This window comes from Rana temporaria, chromosome 2 (genome assembly GCF_905171775.1).
Source record: "Rana temporaria chromosome 2, aRanTem1.1, whole genome shotgun sequence".
Taxonomy (NCBI): domain Eukaryota; kingdom Metazoa; phylum Chordata; class Amphibia; order Anura; family Ranidae; genus Rana; species Rana temporaria.
The window spans coordinates 502,849,895-502,870,618 of NC_053490.1; the positions used below are offsets into that span (position 1 = coordinate 502,849,895).

The window sequence follows — 20,724 nt, forward strand, 5'->3', positions numbered from 1 at the left end:
CACTGCGATCCCCAGGAGAAGTACAAAAATCACTTTGGCTATACTCGTCTTTTAATAGTTCTTCAGACTGCCTGAAGAAGGAGCGCATGCTCCGTAAACGCGTCGCCTATTGGTCCCCCCGCAACCCGGAAGTGACAACATCTGCATGCGCTCCAGACACAGGAAGTGTTGGAAACCACTGGCGCAGCCTGCATAAAGAGACCGCAGCCATCAGCCTTTGGATGTACAGCCCTTACAGACGTTCGGCTCATATGCCTACATGCCGTTATGTTCGTAGCTTTGCGAGTACCCTATCTATGGGCTAGATTCACATAGCCCGCCCTAACTTTGCGGCGGCGTAGTGTATCGTGTTTACACTACGCCACCGTAAGTTAGCGAGGCAAGTACATGATTCACATAGTACTTGCCTGCTAAGTTACGGCGGCGTAGCCTAAAGCGGGCGAGCGTAAGGGCGCCTAATTCAAAATAGGCTGAGGGGGCGTGTTTAATGTTAATTTTGTTTGACCTGACGTGATTGACTTTTTTTTGGAACGGCGCATGCGCCGTCCGCCTACATATCCCAGTGTGCATTGCGGCAACATACGCCGCACGGGCCTATTGGTTTCGACGTAGACGTAAATCCCTATTCACAGACGACTTACGCAAACAACATAAAATATTCGAATTTCGAAGCGGGAACGACGGCCATACTTTACATTACTATTCCAGCTATTTGATGGAATAACTTTAGGCCTGATAATGCGTTACGTAAACGGCGTATCTGTACAGCGTCAGCCGGGCGTACGTTCGTGAATAGGCGTATCTAGTGATTTACATATTCTACGCCGACCGCAATGGAAGCGCCACCTAACGGTCAGCCTAAATATTTCACCCTAAGATAGGACGGCGCAAGCCGTCGGATCTTAGATAGGTTTAAGTGTATATCTGTTTGAGAATACACTTAAACTTAGGACAGCGCAAATTCCGAGTTAGGTCGGCGTATCTACTGATACGCCGGCCTAACTCTTACTGAATCTGGCCCTATGTGTGGAATTAAAATTGTTATCAACATACTGCACTTAGAGTGGCGCCTGTGCTTCATTTCCTGTAGAACCATCCCTGAAATGAGAGGTGATCTGTGTTTGGCCAATTACAGTTCATTATTGAATAGCGAATTTCACTAAACAGTGATTTTCCTAAAATGGATTGTATTTGTTAGGGCAGTGCTGTAATCTATTCTACAGCCAGGAACTGTAATGAAAGCCACAAACCCGAAATATAAAAAGAAAGATCATTTATTTCTATAGAACAGGAGATGACAATTAAAACTTGTCGATGTACTACATATACCAGACATTTGTGAATGAGGATGATTGCTGGATTCTCACGCCGGCCTCCATTTAATGTTCTTCACACCCTGAAACTGTCTTTTTAGGGAGTTACTGTCCGCCCAGTCAGCATTCATATATGAAATATCCTCATCCTCATCAAGTTTCTGGAACCAAGAGACAAACATTAGTTAGCTGGTTAGCAAGAAAGCCGAGAGTCTATTTATCCCTGTGTGATATACATGTTAGTCCGTATATGAACTATAAACCATCAGTCTGTACCAACCCTATATACAGCAAGTAAAATGTTTAAAGGATAAGCTCACCTTTTAAAAAAAATAAAAAAAATACTGTATAACACGCACCCTAACTTTAACCGCTTGGGATCCGCGATATAGTCAAATGACGGCTACAGCGCGGATCCCAAAATCCAAGTGGACGTCAGAGCGCGCAGCGGGGAAACTCTGTGTTGGCCGTGTCCCTTGGACACAGCCAATTACAGATCGCCGCAAACGGCCAATCAGAGTGGCCGTTTGCGATGCAATCTGTGCGGCCAATGAGAGATGATCTCATATGTAAACATATGAGATCATCTCTCATTGCCGTTTTACACAGAGACAGCATCCTGTCTCTGGAGAGGAGACCGATCTGTGTCCCTTGTACATAGAGACACAGATCGGTCACCTCCCCCAGTCACCCCCCTTCCCCCACAGTTAGAACACAATGCAGGGTACACATTTAACCCCTTCCTCACCCCCTAGTGTTAACCCCTTCAATGCCAGTCACATTTATACAGTAATTAGTGCATATTTATAGAAAATAGCAGATCGCCGCCATTTCTAGTAAAAAAAAAAAAATAATAAAAAATAATAAATTCTGTCCCCTATTTTGTAGGCGCTATAACTTTTGCGCAAACCAGTCGCTTATTGCGTTTTTTTGTTTTTTTTTACCAAAAATATGTAGAAGAATACGTATCGGCCTAAACTGAGAACATTTTTTTTTTTTTTTTTTTTTTTAAATTGGGTTATTTATAATAGCAACAAGTAAAAAATATTGTATTTTTTTCAAAATTGTCGCTCTTTTTTGTTTATAGCGCAAAAAATAAAAACCGCACAGGCGATCAAATACCACCAAAAGAAAGCTCTATTTGTGGGGAAAAAAAGGACGTCAATTTTGTTTGGGAGCCACGTCGCACGACCGCGCAATTGTTAAAGCGACGCAGTGCCAAAAGCTGAAATTTCACCTAGGCAGGAGGGGGTATATGTGCCCCGTAAGCAAGTGGTTAAGAGGGAAGTTTCAGGAAAAAAAAACTTTCCACAGCCCCTGTGTATAACACTCGGACACAGTTTACCCTCTATTTTCAGGGTAAAAAAGTGAGTGTTATACACCAATAAATACAGTAATTCATATTTATTTGCAGGTAAAAAAAATGTGCAATTTTTTTTCTCTAAGCAGCCTGAAGGCATTGCACCCACAATCAGCAGATCGTGGGTGCAATCTCAGGCTCCTGCAGACTCTCAGCATGGCTGTCTGTTTGTACCGCGTTTGGACAGCCAGTTATCTGAGAGCAGGAAGATCAACTATGAGCGCTTACCAGCACCCTCCTAGTTCATTGTCAACTACAAGCCATCCACGGCAATGACTGATGGTACTTGTAGACATTGAATTACAAGTAACTATGAATGAATGACACGGCCGTGTATGTGGAGTCCTGCATGGCTACGTTTCATTTTTAAATTGTGACAGTGGGTGCGGGGAGAAGATTCCGGGGGGGGGGGATCTGAAGATGCTGGGACAGGTTACATGATGTTCAGTCCTAAAAACGGGTAGAACATGTAACATGTTCCAAAGGTGAACTTATCCTTTAACCACTTCAGCCCCGGAGGATTTAAGCCATTTTTGGGGATTTGGCACTGCGTCACTTAAAAATGACAAATTGCGCGGTCATGCGACGTTGCACCCAAACAAAATTGAGCTTTCTTTTGGTGGTATTTGATTACCTCTGCAGTTTTTATTTTTTGCACTGTAAACAAAAAAAAAAAGGAGTGACAATTTTGAAAAAAATAAAAAAAAGCAATATTTTTTACTTTTTGCTATAAAAAATATCTCCAAAAAATATATATAAAGGCCCGGATTCACATACATTGGCGCATATTTATGCCGGCGTAGCGTATCTCTTTTACGCTACGCCGGAGCAGCGCACAGAGGCAAGCACTGGATTCACAAAGCACTCGCTGTTAAAGATACGCTGGGTTTCCTCGGGGTAAGCCAGCATAGGTGGAAGTGGGCGTGAGCCATGCTAATGAGGCGTGACCCCATGCAAATGATGGGACAAGCGCCATAGAAGTACTTAAAACGAACGGCGCATGTGCCGTCCCGTGGCCGCATCCCAGTGCGCATGCTCAGAATCACGTCGAAACTACTCCCTAAGATACGACGGATCACTGCCTACGACGTGAACGTAACCTACGTCTAGTCATATTCACGTACTACGTAAACGACGTAAAATACGACGGCTGTGTTCCCTGGTCCATACGTTTGCATGAGTTGCGCCTCATATATCGGGGAATAACTTTACGTCGGGTGTACGACTTACGTAAACCGCGTATATTATGCGCCGGGCGCATGTACGTTCGTGAATCGACGTATCTCCCTCATTAGCATATGTGAATAGAAAATCAATGGGAGCGTCACTTGCGGCCAGCGTAAATATGCGCCCAAGATACGCCAGCGTAGGAAAGTTACGTCGGTCGGATGAAGCCTATTTTCAGGCGTATCTTGGTTTCAGAGTGCGGCGCATAGATACGACGGCGCATATTTACACTTATGCGGCGTATCTCGAGATACGTCGACGTAAGTGCTTTGTGAATCCGGGCCAAAAAAACAATTTTTTTCCTCAGTTAAGGCCGATATGTATTCTACATATTTTTGGTAAAAAAAATCGTCCAGGATATCCCTGTGGCAGAGCGGCCCCACTGCGCCGGATCGCATACATGTACGTGATCCAGCCCTCCCAGGTACGAGGCATGCTTGTTCTTCAGCACACGCTGATCAGTGGGTCCTGGCCAATGATGACGAAAGAGTGCCATTTTTTTTCCTCCTTGTGAGGCCAGGTACAGATGTTGGATAACTTGCAATTTACCTTCCAACTTTTAGTAAAGGTGTTCAGTGGGTTGAGGTCAGGGCTCTGTGCAGGCCACTTGAGTTCCTCCACACCAAACTCACCAATCCATGTCTTGGTACACAGTGGCACAGTCATGCTGGAAGAGAAAAGGGCCTTCCCCAAACTGCTGCGACAAAGTTAAAAAATAAATATGGGAATTTTTTTAATGTAGAATCATGCTTACCTAGGTGGATGCAGCATTAGTACCCCACTGGCTCTAAGGCTAAGAACAGAGGGCCAGATTCACAAAAGAGATACGACGGCGTATCTCCTGATACGCCATCGTATCTCTGTGATCCGCCCGTCCCAACTATGCGGCTGATTCATAGAATCAGTTACGCATAGCTAGCCCTAAGATCCGACAGGTGTAATTGACTTACACTGTCGGATCTTAAGGATGCAATTCTATGCCGGCCGCTAGGTGGCGAGGCCATTGCGGTCGGCGTAGAATATGCAAATGACTAGTTACGGCGATCCACGAACGTCCGCGTTACCCGTCGCTCTAACTTTATGTTGTTTCCGTCGAGATACGCTGCGTAATATTAGGGCTGAGCCCTAGTTGTTCTAAGCCATGTTAAGTATGGCCGTCGTTCCCGCGTCGAAATTTAAAAAAATCACGTAGTTTGTGTAAGTCGTCCGTGAATGGCGCTGGACGCCATTTACGTTAACGTCTAAACAAATGACGTCCGTGCGACGTCATTTAGCGCAATGAACGTCGGGTAATTTTCCCGACGGAGCATGCGCAGTATGTTCGGCGCGGGAACGTGCCTAATTTAAATGGTGCCCGCCCCATTTGAATTAGGCGGGCTTGCGCCGAGCGGATTTACGTTACACGGCCGCAAGTTTACAGGTAAGAGCTTTGTGAATCAGGCACTTACGCTGTAAACCTGCGGCGGTGTAACGTAAATCAGATACGTTACGCTGCCGTGGAGCAACGTAATTCTTTCAGAATCTGGCCCAGAGTGATTAAACACAGTTGATCACTCGGTTCTCAGAGCTCTCTGAGCAGAGAGCTGGTGACTGTCAGTTACCGCTGTCTGCTCTGCCCCTCAAGCGCTCACTGGTGTCCAGGGCTGTGTAGGGGGCGGGAGTGGTCGGCTCAGCCTCTCAGCAGCTCGCTGAGAGGCTGTGCCGGGTTTTGGTCCAGGCATGTGGGCTGATCCCGACCATATGGTCACGATCTTGCCCCAACCTGGACTGGCTCGGTGACTGCAGCCCGCTATCTGCTGAAAATGGGTCACAGGAGTGCAGAACTAACTGCACTCTTGTAATCGACAGGAGAAGTAAAGCCAACTGAGCTTTGGCTGTACTTCTCCTTTAAACGTGCATTGTCTAACACGCTTTGTATGCTGTAGGATAAACACTACCCTACACAGAAAACACATTCTGGAGGTGGGTCCACAGCTTCGTACAAGTGGCAATATAGTGCAGGTAAGATGGTCAGGCGTCCTAAACGTTTGTCCTTATAGTATAGCTCCCTGTACAGAGAGAATTTGGTGGTAAAGCCTTTGGTGAGGTCTCCCTTACAGCAGGAGAAATCCAACATAGAGGCTACAGTGCAAAACCATACGTTTGTAGCACAGTCGGTGCAGTACAAAAAGCTCAGCGGCTTTAGGCAATGTATTTGCTCAACTTCCAACTACATTCCATACCTCTCACTGGAGCTCATCTGGAGTTAATGAACACGTAAGTAAGTTACCAAATGTATTACCTTGAGTGCCTCCTGTCTCCTGTGATAATACATCATCATGTTCTTCTGCTCTTCCTCTGAAATGACGGGCTCTCTTGCTGGAGCTCCTTGTCCTCTCTGGATGGGTTTAAAGCACAAAAATATACTAAAATACATCGGTAGTGATAAAGGTCAAATCAAGGGGCATGCACACCATTTATGTACACTGTCAGCATTCCATAGGACAGGGCTCGACAAATCCCGGTCGCCAGGGCGACTAGAAAGTGTTTTTTTTTTTGTGAGCTGTCGCCATCTGGTGGTGAGCAGTTGGTATTACAAGTTATTACCACCAGATGTGTAAGCTGGAGCCATCTGGTGGTGGCCGTTGGTATTACAAGTTAAGCATTACAAGTTAAACAGCAATTCTAATGTAATTTTTCACTATTTTCACTGCCATCTTCTTCCCTCTAATTAGAACCCCCAAACATTATATATATTTTTTATCCTAACACCCTAGAGAATAAAATGGCGATCGTTTCAATACTTTCTGTCACGCCGTATTTGCGCAGCGGTCTTACAAGCACACTTTTTTGGGAAAAAATTACACTTTTTTTAATTAAAAAATAAGACAACAGTAAAGTTATCCCCATTTTTTTTTTTTATATGAATGAATGAAAAATTTATATAGCGCGGCACATGCGAACTGAATCGCCTCTGGGCGCTTGTTGTTTGTGTCTCATGCCTTTCAGAAAAGCAGGGTTTTGATCTGCCTTCTGAAGGACAGGTGGTTTTGCTCCAACCGAATGCTGGTTGGTAAAGCATTCCAAAGCCTGGGGCCCTGGAAAGCAAACCTTCTTTCTCCTTTGGACTTGTATTTGGTTTTTGGAACCTTGACCAGATTTTGGTCGGTGGATCGCAGAATGCGGTTGCAATTGTGCGGTTTGATCTTGTCGCATAGATATCTAGGAGCCTTCCCATGGATGCACTTATGTGTCAGGCAGAGTGCTTTAAATGCAATTCTGTCTTTCACTGGCAACCAGTGAAGGGATCTCAGTGAAGGTGAGATTGATTCCCAAGATTTTTTCCCAGTCACCAGTCTAGCGGCCGTATTCTGTACGACTTGAAGACGAGCGATTTGGTACTTGGGTAGCCCGAGGTAAAGGGCATTTGCATAGTCCAGTCTGGAATTCACGATTGTTCCCACCACGACTGCTACGTCTTCTTTGGGGATAAATGGAATCAGTCTGCGTAGTAGGCGCATCAAATGGTGCGCCCCGCTGACTACTGACCCTATTTGTGCGTCCATTGTCATGAAGGTGTCAAACGTGACTCCCAGACTTTTGACTTTGGGGCTAGGGGAGATGATTTGTCCCAGGATGGGAGATGGTGTCCAGTTTGTTGTCGGTTGTTTCTTCCGACTGGCATCGAAGATAAAGAGTTCTGTTTTAGCGCTATTGAGTTTGAGATAACTCTTAGTCATCCAGTTTTCTATTGAAGAGAGACATTTCTCTAATCTGAGATGATGATCCTTTTTATGGCAGATGCGAAAATACAGCTGCGTGTCGTCTGCATAAGAGTGATAGAGTAGTTCTTGGCTACCGATAATATCAAAGAGAGGACGAAGATAGATATTAAACAGCACCGGTGATAGGGGGGATCCTTGGGGGACCCCACATGGCACCGTGCGTTTTTCTGACGTGAAGGATCCCAGTTTCACTGTTTGTGATCGGTTTCCGAGAAAAGAGGAGAACCATGGTAAGGCATCTTCTGAGACTCCGGCGACTTCTGTTAGTCGTCTCAGTAGCAATTTATGGTCTACTGTGTCAAAAGCTGCGCTTAGGTCCAGCAGAACCATATTATTATTATTACATTTATCTTTCATATTATATTATGAAAGATAAATGTTACGCCGAGTAAATTGATACCCAACAAGTCACGCTTCAAAATTACGTCCGCTCGTGGAATGGCGACAAACTTTTACCCTTTAAAATCTCCATAGGCGACGTTTAAAAAATTAGTTACAGAGGAGGTCTAGAGCTAGAATTATTGCTCTCGCTCTACCAATCGCGGCAATACCTCACATGTGTGGTTTACATATGCGGGCTCTGCTCACGTATGTGATTGCTTCTGCGCGCAAGCTCGTCGGGATGGGGCTCGTTTTCTGGCTCCTAACTTTTTTAGCTGGCTCCAAGATTCCAAGCAAATTTGTCAACCCCTGCCATAGGATATCATTAACATCACGTACAACCAAAACTGCACTCTGGGTTGTCGGTGGAAGAAAATTACTGAAGGAAATTATTTATAAAAGTTTATGAATGTTTTGTTAAAAACTAGACAGCACATAGGACCACAATAGACCTTGTTTGTTATAACGCCATTTTCAGAACGTCAATCATAGTAACCTGCCTGCAGCAATTGTCAGGATAGAAATATGGGAGATGTAAATTCTGACTTGTTTTCAAGGGTAACCTGTACAGAGAAAATATGTAGGCTGCTACTGAGCAATCTTATTAAAATAAGTCAACAATGGTAGCGTCTATATTTGTATTTTGACAGGTTCCCTTTAAGCTCATCTTAAAGTGGTGGTTAAGCCATTATATTCATCCCATCCCATCTGTTAAATAATGATATGTGTCCCAGTGTCTGTACTGTATAAAAACGATACAAATTCTACCTTATATCAGTGGGTCTCCCAGCGCTCACGTGACTCCTCGGCTTTCTCCTTTCCCTGGCTGACAACTACAGCGGGAGGGGCTTAGAATACCCGCTAATGACAGCCGGGGAGGAGAGGAGTAGAGAGCCGAGAAGTCACGCGAGCCCCGGGAGACAGTCTGATATAAAAAGGTAGAAATTGCATAGTTTTTATACAGCACAGACAGTGGGACACTTATTATTTAACAGATGGGACGGGATGAATATAATATAATTTTTATAGCAGCAGGAGGGGAGGGGCGGGCAGTGTCTCGAGCCGACAGGCAGGGAGGGGAGGGGGAGAGGAAGACAGAGAAGGACAGAGGAGAGCTGCGTATGATGGAGACATGTATACTGACCACTGTGTCAGGGCTCAGCAGCCATGATAAACTGTGGTCAGTTTACAGGGGGGAGGACAGGACCAGGCAGGATCAGCCAGGTATTGCAGGCGATACAGCAGACCAAATAACACTGTGCTGTATAACATGATTTTAGGGAACAGTATCCATTATTTTTTTAGGCTAACAAACACTTTTTATGGAAATTTTGAGACATTGCCCATAACAAGTACAATGGTTCATCCTACGACGATAAAAATACACTATATGGCCAAAGGTCTGAACACCTGACCATCGCACCTACTTATAAGGCTAAAAGTAAGTATGTGGCCTCCTCTCTAAATTGAGTTCAGGTCCTTCCTGTGAAGGGTCCTGTTAAAGTGTTACTAAATCCTAAACTTAAACTTTTACCATATTTGCACATCCATTTTTCTTTTAAGCCTGTGGCTGCATTCAGTTCCTCTTCCTAAAATTCCCTCTTCCTCAGTTACATCTTTGGGTGGCTCCGTCTGTATAAATTATTTTCCAACCCTTCACGTAGTTTATCTTACCAGTCAGCATGGGAGAGGGATCTAGGCATATCCCAGAGGCGGAGGAGTGTTGTAAATTGAGCACACGTATTCATAAAGGAATTTTAAACGTTGCTCCGATCGAGGCTGGCTATAAAGTACATGCCAGATGGTACTTGGTCTTTCTTAAAATGTACCCGGGATCGTCAGCCTCCTGCTTTAGGGGTTGTGGCCAGATAGGTACGGTTTTGCCTATATGGTGGACTTGTCCCAAAGTGCACCACTTTTGGATGAGGGTACGTACACTCCTTTATTTTTTCAGTCACTATGGTTAATATTAAAGATGCAAGCATTGTCCTACTAAATAAACCTGTTGAAAATTTACCAAGACACACACAGACCCTAATATACTATGTTTCTAGCAGCCAAAATTGTTTTTGCTACTGCTTGGAAAAGCCCAACTTTAGACATAGCATTAATGAAACATAAAACGCACATGGATTATGATAAACTAAAAAATAGTGAGCGTCCTGCAAAACAAACAGCTCCTTTTTGATAAAATATGGTCCCCTTGGCTTGCCTACTTGCAGGTACCAACCATACAGTGTTAACTCCAGGCACACTTAATGGAAGATCCCTGGACGGTCTCACCCTCTCTTTTTCTTCTTCCTTTACTCATTCTTTTCTCTCTTATTCCCACCGGTGGCCCTGTGACCGGTCAATGTTCAACAAATTGTCAGTACTGGGGAGTAGTATCCCCCATAAATGACTATAAGCAGTATGACAATGGAGAGACCATTTGAATTGTTTAATATAAGATAATAGTCTTCTCAATTTAAAGATCTCTTTGGAGAGGACGCATACTTCATAATTCCTCTATGTACCAGATAAGCCCTCTCTGGGATGATCTTTATTCTTTCCTCAGGGCATTATGGGGATAGGTTAAGTAGTACAGCCCCCCCCCCCCCTTTTTTTCTCTCATAAATGTGATCTCCCCTAAAGCCCCATACACACTATTAGATTTTCTTTGTCACCTGCAAAGTAAAAGGTAGATCCCTACTAGCCCATTATGTGTCCCTTACCTGCACAAGAAGCCTGCAATGTCAGCGCTGTCCCCGCTGATTAATCGCGTCTATCTTCAACCCCTCTTCTTTTCGGGGCCGTGGACTCCGGCTCTGGTATTGGTCGAAGTCACGTGACGTCATTCCCTTGCATGTGTGCAGGAGCCGACAGTATCGGCAAATGCACTATAGAAAAGTCAACGGATCGTGCCCTTTCTTCAGTGCGTATGCGCCGATTATGTCAGCGCCAGCGTACATGGTGAACATCTCCCAAACCGTAGAGGTTTAGGAGATATTTCCAATCTTAAGCCGTGTACACACGATCGGTTTGTCTGATGAAAACGGAACGATGGACCGTTTTCATCGGACGAACCGATCGTGTGTGGGCCCCATAGTTTTTTTATCCAATCGGTGAAAAAAAATAGAACCCGTATTAAATGTTTCTTATGGTTAAAAAACCGATAGAAAAAAACGATTGTCTGTGGGGAAATCCATCGGTCAAAAATCTACACATGCTCAGAATCAAGTCGACGCATGCTCAGAAGCATTGAACTTCATTTTTCTCAGCACGTCGTAGTGTTTGGACACGATCGGATTTTTAACCAATGGTGTGTGGGCAAGACTGATGAAAGTCAGCTTCAACGGATAGCCGATGAAAAAAATCCATCGGATTAGATTTCATCAGATATCCGATCGTGTGTACAGGGCTTGAAGGTTTTTGAAGGTACAAAGCTTAGAAAGGATTGTTCGCTGCTCTGCTTTATACCGTTTGTTCTTTACTTTCCAAATATTCAATAAAAACAATTGAAACAGAAGCGGATTGGTCTCCATATGCACAGCTGCACCAGATTTTGCACTCTTTAGCTTTAGTAAATCAGCCCCAGAGTGTTTAGTACTACTTCAATGCTCCAGCATACAAAGACTTTTCAGACAATTGTGCGCTTCCAACCTTGTAGCAACATTTTGGGAAAGTCCTTTTTCTTTTCCAACATGACTGTGGCCCTGTACACAATGCCAGCTCCACAAAGACATGGTGCAATGAGCAATAGTATGAAGGAACTGCACAAAGCCTTGACCTCAACCCTACAAAAGCTTTGGGATGAACTGGAACACCAATGGTGAGCCAGGTCTTCCCATTCAACAATAACAACAGTAACTGACAATACAAATGTTCATTGGGCTGAATGGGCACAAATTTACATAAACACACAACTCCATATTAATGCTCACGGTTTTCGGAATGGAATGTCCAACAAGCTCATATGGGTGTGATAGTCAGATGCCTGCAAATATTTGGCCATATAGAATATTTGTCTGTGTACCGATAGGCTGAAGTAGTGAAGGTTTAACCACTCAGGGACTGCCCGCCACAGGAATATGTTGGCTGTTTGAAGAGGAATATCGTTGTTATGGTAGCAGCTAGCTAGCATAACCCTGGTATTCTCTTCTTCAGTGGGCGGCCCGCTACAAGATAAAAGTGGTCTCTGCGGAGGATACGCCGCAAGATCATTTTTATCAGCGGGGGAGAGGGCTGCTCCTCCCGCCGCTCTCCGATGCCCTCCGCCACTTACCGGAGCTGTCGGTAGCGGCGGAGGTGATCGGGTCTTCTCCCTTGCTGTGTATAGAGATGAGTGAAGGGAAGATGGCAACCACCCTTCTCCATATCACAGCAGGGCGGAAGCGACGTTAAAACTTCACTTCCGCCCATAGCTCTTAAAGGGACATTTTATTTTTTAAATTACATTAAAAAAAAAATATATATGTTATTGCATTTTAGTCCAAATATGAGATCTGGGGCCTTTTTTTAACCCCAGATTTCACATTTAAGGAGTTCCTGTCATGCTTTTTTATATTACAAGGGATGTTTACATTCATTATAATAGGAATAAAAGTGACCCAAACATAAAAAAAAAAAAAAAAAAGAAACTGTCAAAATAAATAAAATAAAGTAAAATTAATAAAATTTAAGCACCCCGTCCCAACGAGCTTGCGCGCAGAAGCAAACCCATATGTGAGCAGCACCCGCATATGAAAATGGTGTTTAAACCACACATGTGAGATAACACCGCGGTCGTTAGAGCGAGAGCAATAATTATAGCTCTAGACTTCCTTTGTAACTCAAAACATGAAACCTGTAGAATTTTTAAAATGTCGCCTATGGAGATTTTTAAGGGTAAAGGTTTGTCGCCATTCGATGAGCGGGCACAACTTGAAGCGTGACATGTTGGGTAGAAATTTACTCAGGGTAACATTATCTTTCACAATATGAAAATAATAAATTGGGTTAACTTTTAAGACCGCTGCGCAAATACGGTGTGACAAAAAGTATAGAAACGACCGCCATTTTATTCTCTATGGTGTTAGGAAAAAAATGTATATAATGTTTGGGGGTTCCAAGTAATTTTCTAGCAAAAAAAAATGTTTTTTTACTTGTAAACACCAAAAAGGCTTGGTCCTTAAGTGGTTAAATATGGCTGCCTGCACTATAACTGGATGACAGCATCTGGTGTTCATATTCATCACTTGTACAAATCTAGAAATGTGTTGAGTACCTTTTGTATCTTCACAATTATTTTAGTCTTTTCATTTTTTCCCACGTAGTCAGCAAGTTTCTTATTCCTCAGGAGCTCTTTCCACAACTGGGCATCAGGTTCCTCGATGACCATCTGTCCGGCCTAGAATACAGCAACATATGGAGAAATGAATAAAAATGACTGGAATGTGGGAAAAAAACATAATTTTATCTGATCCATAGGCAAAAGTGCAGAAAATTAAGTGGGTATTCACACTCGGGAATGCACCTCGACTGTGATTAGATGCGAGAACCACAGCAAGGATTTCCAGTCTACTCAAGTCTGTAGCAAAGAAGCTGCAGAATATCAGCAGCACCAAGATGCAGTGAAAAATGAGAAAAAAAAAAGAGATACAATTTTATTAAATTGAATTTATTGAATTTTATTTTATTGAACAAATGGCAGTTTATGACACAATCCTTTAGCAAACTAAATACCACTCAATTAAAACGTCTAACCTGGTCATGACGATAAGAAATTAATCATGGCAAAATTTATTTCACAGTACGAGGTGTGACAATTTAAATCCCGGAACGCCCTCATCGTAGAACTATAGTGGTAAGTCACACAGCCATACGTGCTGGAGCGTGTTATGACATGTTCTAACTTGCACTTGCCTGGGTGACAGGCCAGTTGACTCAAGCTTTAGAGTATCTTCACAATTATTTTAGTCTTAAAGGGGTTGTAAACCCTTGTGGTTTTTCATCTAAATGTATTCTATGCCTTAAGGTGAAAAACCTTCTGTAGTGCAGCAGCCCCCCAGAGCCCCCCTTTTACTTACCTGAACCCGGTCTTTCCAGCAACGGGGACAAGCACACCAGCTCCAGCCGGTGTCTTGGGTCCTCATTGGATAGATTGATAGACGCAGAAGCCATTGGCTGCTGTCACTTAAATCCGTTGATGCGGGAGCCAGGGGCGGCTCCTGGTCTGGCTGCCTTTGTCAATGGACACAGTGGCAGGACACGGAGCGCGCCCACACAAGTGCCCCCAGAGAAAGCGTTTCTCTGTCTGGGCAAACGAGAAAAGGAGGAGCCAGGAGCGCCATGGAGGGGCCCCAGAAGAGGAGGATCAGGGCCCCTCTGTGCAAAACCCTTGCACAGAGGATGTAAGTACGACATGTTTGTAATTGAAAAAAATATAAAAAATACGAGACTTTAAAACCCCTTTAATAACACATGTGTGCACTGCTCACTTGGCGGAAAATGAGTGGCAAGAATCTGGAGAATTGGAGTGACCTCCAATTTTAGATAAAAAATTTCAAAAAGTCAGAGTGAACCTTTAGCTCTGTTATAACAAGCCTATGGTGAACATTCCATGAAGTAATCAAGTGTTTCTGAATGGCATAGGCGGTTTGAGGAGAGACGGTGAAGATGCCCATGACGACGAAAGAAGTGGGCAGCCAAAAAGGCAAAGGACGGATGCAAATGTGGAAAATGAAAAGGTTATGGGAATCTGTTCAGAGAAAAAGACCGGGGGCCAGATTCTCAAAGAGATACGACGGTGTATCTCCTGATACACCGTCGTATCTCAGAGTTAGGCCGGTCGTATCTATGCGCCTGATTCATAGAATCAGTTACGCATAGATATGCCCAAGATCCGACAGGTGTAACAGTGTTACACCGTCGGATCTTAACTGCAATTTAAAAATGGCCGCTGGGGGTATTCTTGCTGATTTACGGCGATATGTAAATCAGCGAGATACGCCAATTCACGAACGTACGCGGGCTCGACGCAGTCACTTTACGTCGTTTACGTAAGCGTTTTCCCGGCGTATACTTACTCCTGCTTCTATGAGGCGCAGCCAATGTTAAGTATGGCCGTCGTTCCCGCGTCAAATTTTTTTTTTACGACGTTTGCGTACGTCGACTCACAAAAGCGATGGACGCAAGTTACGCTCACGCCGAAACCAATGACGTCCTAGCGACGTCATTGGGAGCAATGCACGCCGGGAAAATTTGTGGACGGCGCATGCGCATTTAAATCGGTGCGGGGACGCGCCTGATTTAAATACTACACTCCCCCTAGCCGCGGAATTTGAATTCCGCCGGGGGATTTACGATCCGCCGCCGCAAGTTTGGAGGTAAGTGTTTTGTGAATTACCCACTTGCCTCTAAAACTTGCGGCGGCGGATCTTAAATCAGATAGATTACGCGGATCTAAAGATCCGCTGATCTATCTGAATCTGGCCCCGGAACTCTAGCCTGACATGTAGATTCTCCACCATGACAATACTCGGGCACATGAAGCGTTAAGCGTTTGCAATTTCCTGGCCTAAAAATCCATTCTAGAACTTAACCAATCACCGTAATACCCTGACTTGGTACCCTGTGACTTTTGACCGTTTTCAAAATGAAAAAAAAAATGCCTGCCTTTAAAGGACACATTTGATGACATTCTGGACATCCAGTGCTCTGCGACAAAAATACTGCTCAGCGTTCCAGAAAACAAATTCCAGTTGCAGTTGCACAGTAATCCACACAAGTCCAACACTTTACAAGGGGACTAGTTGGAGGCGACAACAGTCAATAGTGTACAGATTAGCAAATTGTTTTTTTACAGTCCATTTCAGGAATTAAATGGTCACACTTCATATACTGAACAGAAAACAAGGACACTGTTGGATAAAAATAAAAATATTAAAATTCTAGTACGATCTCAGGATAATCGAGACTCGTGAACATAAAGCAGTACGGTAGGTCGAGTTGAAGATCTTAGCTTTGGTGAAGCTTTAGGCTGGTTTCCACCATGACACGATGCATGTCTACAGATAACGACCTTCAAGATGTGCTGGGCATCTTAATTTACAAATTCGAAAAACTTTTAACATTGTAAACTAAACAGAGCCCGACATGAATGTGTGAGGAGTCGCAAAGAAAAGGCAGGCAAACGTCAAGAAGACCAAGAAAACAGTCTGGAGCTTAGTCCAAAGACAACACATAGATCAGGCATGGGTCAGAGAGGACAAAGCACACCAGTGACACAGGAGAGGATGAATATGTAAGGCCGATTGGAGGGACAATATTTGATCACAGGCCGTGTCTTTCTCAGGCCTCCCCTTCCCATTATACATTGTCCTGCTAACAATCATGTGGACAAATCTGGGAACTGGTCTGTCTCATACCATCCTCTACAGAAAGATCAATTGGATGGCATATTTACAAGTACCAAGTAAAGATTATAAAGAATGTCTGAATGAGAAATGTCATTTCACCAAAGAATGGCTCAACTCTTACTTCAGCTTAGCAGCCATTTTTATTTTAGGAATGTTCTAGCATGACCACACAAGAGGTGTCCTCCTCCATTCATCTTGGCACACATCGAAAAAAATCTGCAACGTTACATTTTAACTAAAGCCAAAAATGATGAATACATTTCAGGATGCAGTAGGGGGTAGGTTAAAGCTGTTGAAAAGAAAGACACAAAATGGTCTAGCATTTTGTACTAGGGCTGTGCAAATTAACTTTTAATTAATCGATTAATCTTTAATTTTTTTGATCGATCAAAATTCTTTTGATTGGTACTCACCTCTCCGCCAGCTTCTGGGCCTTCAGGGAGTTCCGTCAGACATCCGGTGACGTCACGGACACCGGCGGGGCTTGACGCGTCCATCTGAAGGGCTCCTTTGCTGTGCCTTCATATCTGCATGTCAGCGGAACCTTACTATCTGCCACACGCAAGGGCTGTTACACTTCCCTCTATCAACCTGGGATTCTACAGCCATCCACTGGGAGTTGTGATAGTTCCCTTCACGGGACATCTACATGCTGACGGACTGATGTTAACCCCCCCCTCATCTGGATTCAGCAGTGGTATCGTTGTACATATTTTTATACCAGTTTCATACTTAGCTACATGTTTTTATGACTGCTTTTGGTACCGTTTGGTATTACTTGCACCATTTTTACAGTTTATGTAGCTACATCGATTTTATCTCCAGTGCAATATTTATTTGGTTACCTACTGAGCGCTGCCTTTGTGTGTTTTTTGTATCCTGCTATCCATTTTTCCAGTGGTTGGTAGCTGCACTGGGAATCAGCCTGCAAGGAGATCAGCTAAAAGTAGTTGGATCTGTATGTGCGTTATAATTAATCGAAATTAGTCGATTAATTGATAAAAAAAAAAAACGATTAATCGAACAGAAAAATTTTGATCAGTAACAGCCCTATTTTGTACGCCAGATGTATGAATGAATAGATAGATAGTGAGTTTTTTTTTTTTCAATGAAAGCAGTATAGGTACCCAGGGGCATACCTAGAGCATTTGGCACCTGGAATGGATCCTATATCTGCCCCCCCTCCCCAACAAAATCGCTGTGCGCAAAGCTTGTCACTTAAAAAAAGAGCAGGAGTTTCTTTTGGGCGACAGTGTCGTGCATTGCGATTTGCCGTGATTGCAGTGCAATTTATCGCGTGACAAAATCGCACCGCAATTGGTGTGCCAATAAGAACGTTAGGGCAGTATAGTGGCAGGTCAGGGTAGTATAGCAGAAGGTTAGGGCAATATAGGATATTATAGTGGCAGGCAGGGCCGGTACAAGGGGGGGCGAGAGGGGAGGCTGCCAAGGGCGGAGTGTGGGAGGGGGTGTCAGGTTGGGACCATGCAGAAGAATCTATTTACCACTGTACTCCAACCTCTGTTGCATCCCAAAAACAAAGCTGAGGATGCCTTAATACCTATTGGCACCCCCCTTTCTACGTCAGGATCTACGCCCCTTTATAGAAAGGATAAACTCAATCTCATCCTGTCTTGGGTTCCTATTAGTCTGTCCGACTGCATCTAAGCCATCATAGTAAGTGAGGCAGCTTGAATGAATGAATGAATGAATGAATGAATGACTTGTATAGCGCAACTCATGCGAACTGAATCGCCTCTGGGCGCTTTTTCCAGCCAGAGTCTGCTTGGCTGGTGCGGTCATTTTACCCCGTAGGATCGTGACACGCATTGGGACACACAGTCATACACACAGCTTGCGTGGGCGGAGCAAGCAAGGCAACACAGTGCAGCCCGAGAACATCTTGCTGCTCAGCAGACACAGAGCTCTCCCTGGGGGAGATTGAACATGTCAGAGGACGGATGTCAGGCTGTGTGCTCTTCTACTGTAAGTCCTGGCTGCTCTACCTTCCACACTGTATCTTCTCAACTGGGGAAAGAGATGGACAGTTTTTAAGCAGAGACATAATGTCAGCGTCACTGTATGAGTGCAGGGCCCTGCGGTGGTAAGCCTACCCCTTTAGAAGGGTAGGTCCACGACACCCTGAATTTACAGCATGTCCATTCAACTAAAGACATCTTGTGGCATTGTGTGGGAAGCACCGGAGTTGAGTATTGGAACAAGAGCTACATTTTTCTTTTTAACATCTTGACCTCCCCTTCATGACCAGGGCATTTTTTTGCTATTCAGCACTGTGCTACTTTAACTAGCAATTGCTTTGTCATGCAACACTGTACGCAAATGAAATCTATATAAATGTTTTCACACAAAGAGATTTCTGTTGGTGGTATTTAACCACTTGCCCACCGGGTTAATTCTGGCACTTCTCTCCTTCATGTGAAAATCACAATTTTTTTGCAAGAAAATTAATCAGAACCCCCAAACATTATATATTTTTTTTTAGCAGACATCCTAGGGAATAAAATGGCAGTCATTGCAATACTTTTTGTCACACCGTATTTGCGCAGCGGTCTTACAAGCGCACTTTTTTTGGATAAAAATCACTTTTTTGAATTAAAAAATAAGACAACAATACATTTTGCCCAATTTTTTTATATATTGTGAAAGATAATGTTACGCCGAGTAAAATGATACCCAACATGTCACGCTTAAAAATTGCGCCCGCTCGTGGCATGGCGTCAAACTTTTACCCTTAAAAATCTCGATAGGCGACGTTTAAAAAAATTCTACAGGTTGCATTTTTTGAGTTGCAGAGTAGGTCTAGGGCTAGAATTAGTGCTCTCACTCTAACGATCGCGGCGATACCTCACTTGTGTGGTTTGAATACCGTTTTCATATGCGGGCGCTACTCGCGTATGCTTCTGCGCGCGAGCTCGTCGGGATGGGGCGCTTTAAAAAATTTTTTTTGGGTTTTCTTATTTATTTTTATTTAGTTTTATAATTTTTTACACTGAAATAAAAAAAAAAAAAAAAATTGATCACTTTTATTCCTATTACAAGGAATGTAAACATCCCTTGTAATAGAAAAAAGCATGACAGGTCCTCTTAAATATGAGATCTGGGGTCAAAAAGACCTCAGATCTCATAATTAGACTTATATGCAAAAAAATAAAAAAATAAATAAAAATGTCATTTTTTCAAATGACAAAAAAAAAAATGTTTCTTTAAGAGGCTGGGCGGGACTGACGTTTTGACGTCACTTCCGCCCAGCAGAGCTATGAGGACGGGTGAAGGAGATTTCTCCTTCAGTCCCGTCCCCGCTCAGCTGCCGGACACATCCGATCCCCTCCGCCGCTACCGACGGCTCCGGTAAGCGGCAGAGGGCGCGGGAGAGCGGCGGGAGGCCCTCTCCCGCCACCGATAACGGCGATCTCGCGGCGAATCCGCCGCGGAGACCGCCGTTATCGTGTACACCACCGCCCCCTGAAAAGATGAATATCTCGGTTGTGGCAGCAGCTGCTGCCGTTATCGAGATATTCAACTTTAAAAACAGGACGTCTTTTTGACATGGGGCGGTGGTCAAGAGGTTAATCACCACTAGATTTCTTATATTTTGCTATATAAATGAAAAATGACCCCACATTTTTCTTAGTCTCTGGCAACATAAACTACCCAACTGACCCTGATCAAAAGTTTACATCCTGAGCAGGCTGATGGCTGGTCTGTTTTCAAGCCACTTATGCAGAGCAGACACAGACACAGCCTGTTCTCCTCTATGGGCAGTCGGATGTAAAGGGAACAGAAGGAGAATCCAACCATTTTTAGTGGATCGGATGTCGGTGGGGGCCAACAAACACATGTTTACACCCACCGCTCCATAGAGGAGAATGGAGGGTCCAATTAAGTATGTCTGAAAAACTGACAGGTGTACCTGATTGGTCCACTCATGCAGACATGTACTGGCCATCGGGACTTTCATGGTGGGGCGATGGCTCAGTGGGCCGGTTTTTAGCGGGCGTCTATTGCGTCTGCGGTGCAGTGAATTCCCCCCCCCCCCGGAGGTCTGCAGCGATTTACCCGTCAATCGCCAACAGCTGGCGCCTGACGGGTAGATCGAGATGCATGCAGAGTAGCGCAGGAAGCGTCTGTAATAAGTTCTCTCTCATGTCACGCAGCGCCCCTCCTCTCTTCTCTTCCATCCCCATTTGCTTGTGACATCATCTGGGATGGACGAGAAGAGATGTGCTGTGCCCTGTACCCCAATGTGCTGTGCCCTGTACCCCAATGTGCTGTGCCCTGTA

At 44.2% G+C, this 20,724-nt stretch overlaps 1 protein-coding gene across 1 annotated transcript in view; it reads right to left on the reverse strand.

Moving 5' to 3' along the window:
* Positions 1-1,258: 1,258 nt before the first annotated feature.
* Positions 1,259-20,724, reverse strand: part of CFAP298 (cilia and flagella associated protein 298) — a 29,627-nt gene continuing 10,161 nt past the window's right edge. The window contains exons 6-8 of the mRNA XM_040338876.1: positions 13,291-13,413; positions 6,182-6,277; positions 1,259-1,474 (exon numbers count right to left, since the gene is read on the reverse strand). Coding sequence (XP_040194810.1) covers positions 1,364-1,474; positions 6,182-6,277; positions 13,291-13,413 — 330 coding nt within the window. The 3' untranslated portion in view covers positions 1,259-1,363. The remainder of the gene's footprint in view (positions 1,475-6,181; positions 6,278-13,290; positions 13,414-20,724) is intronic.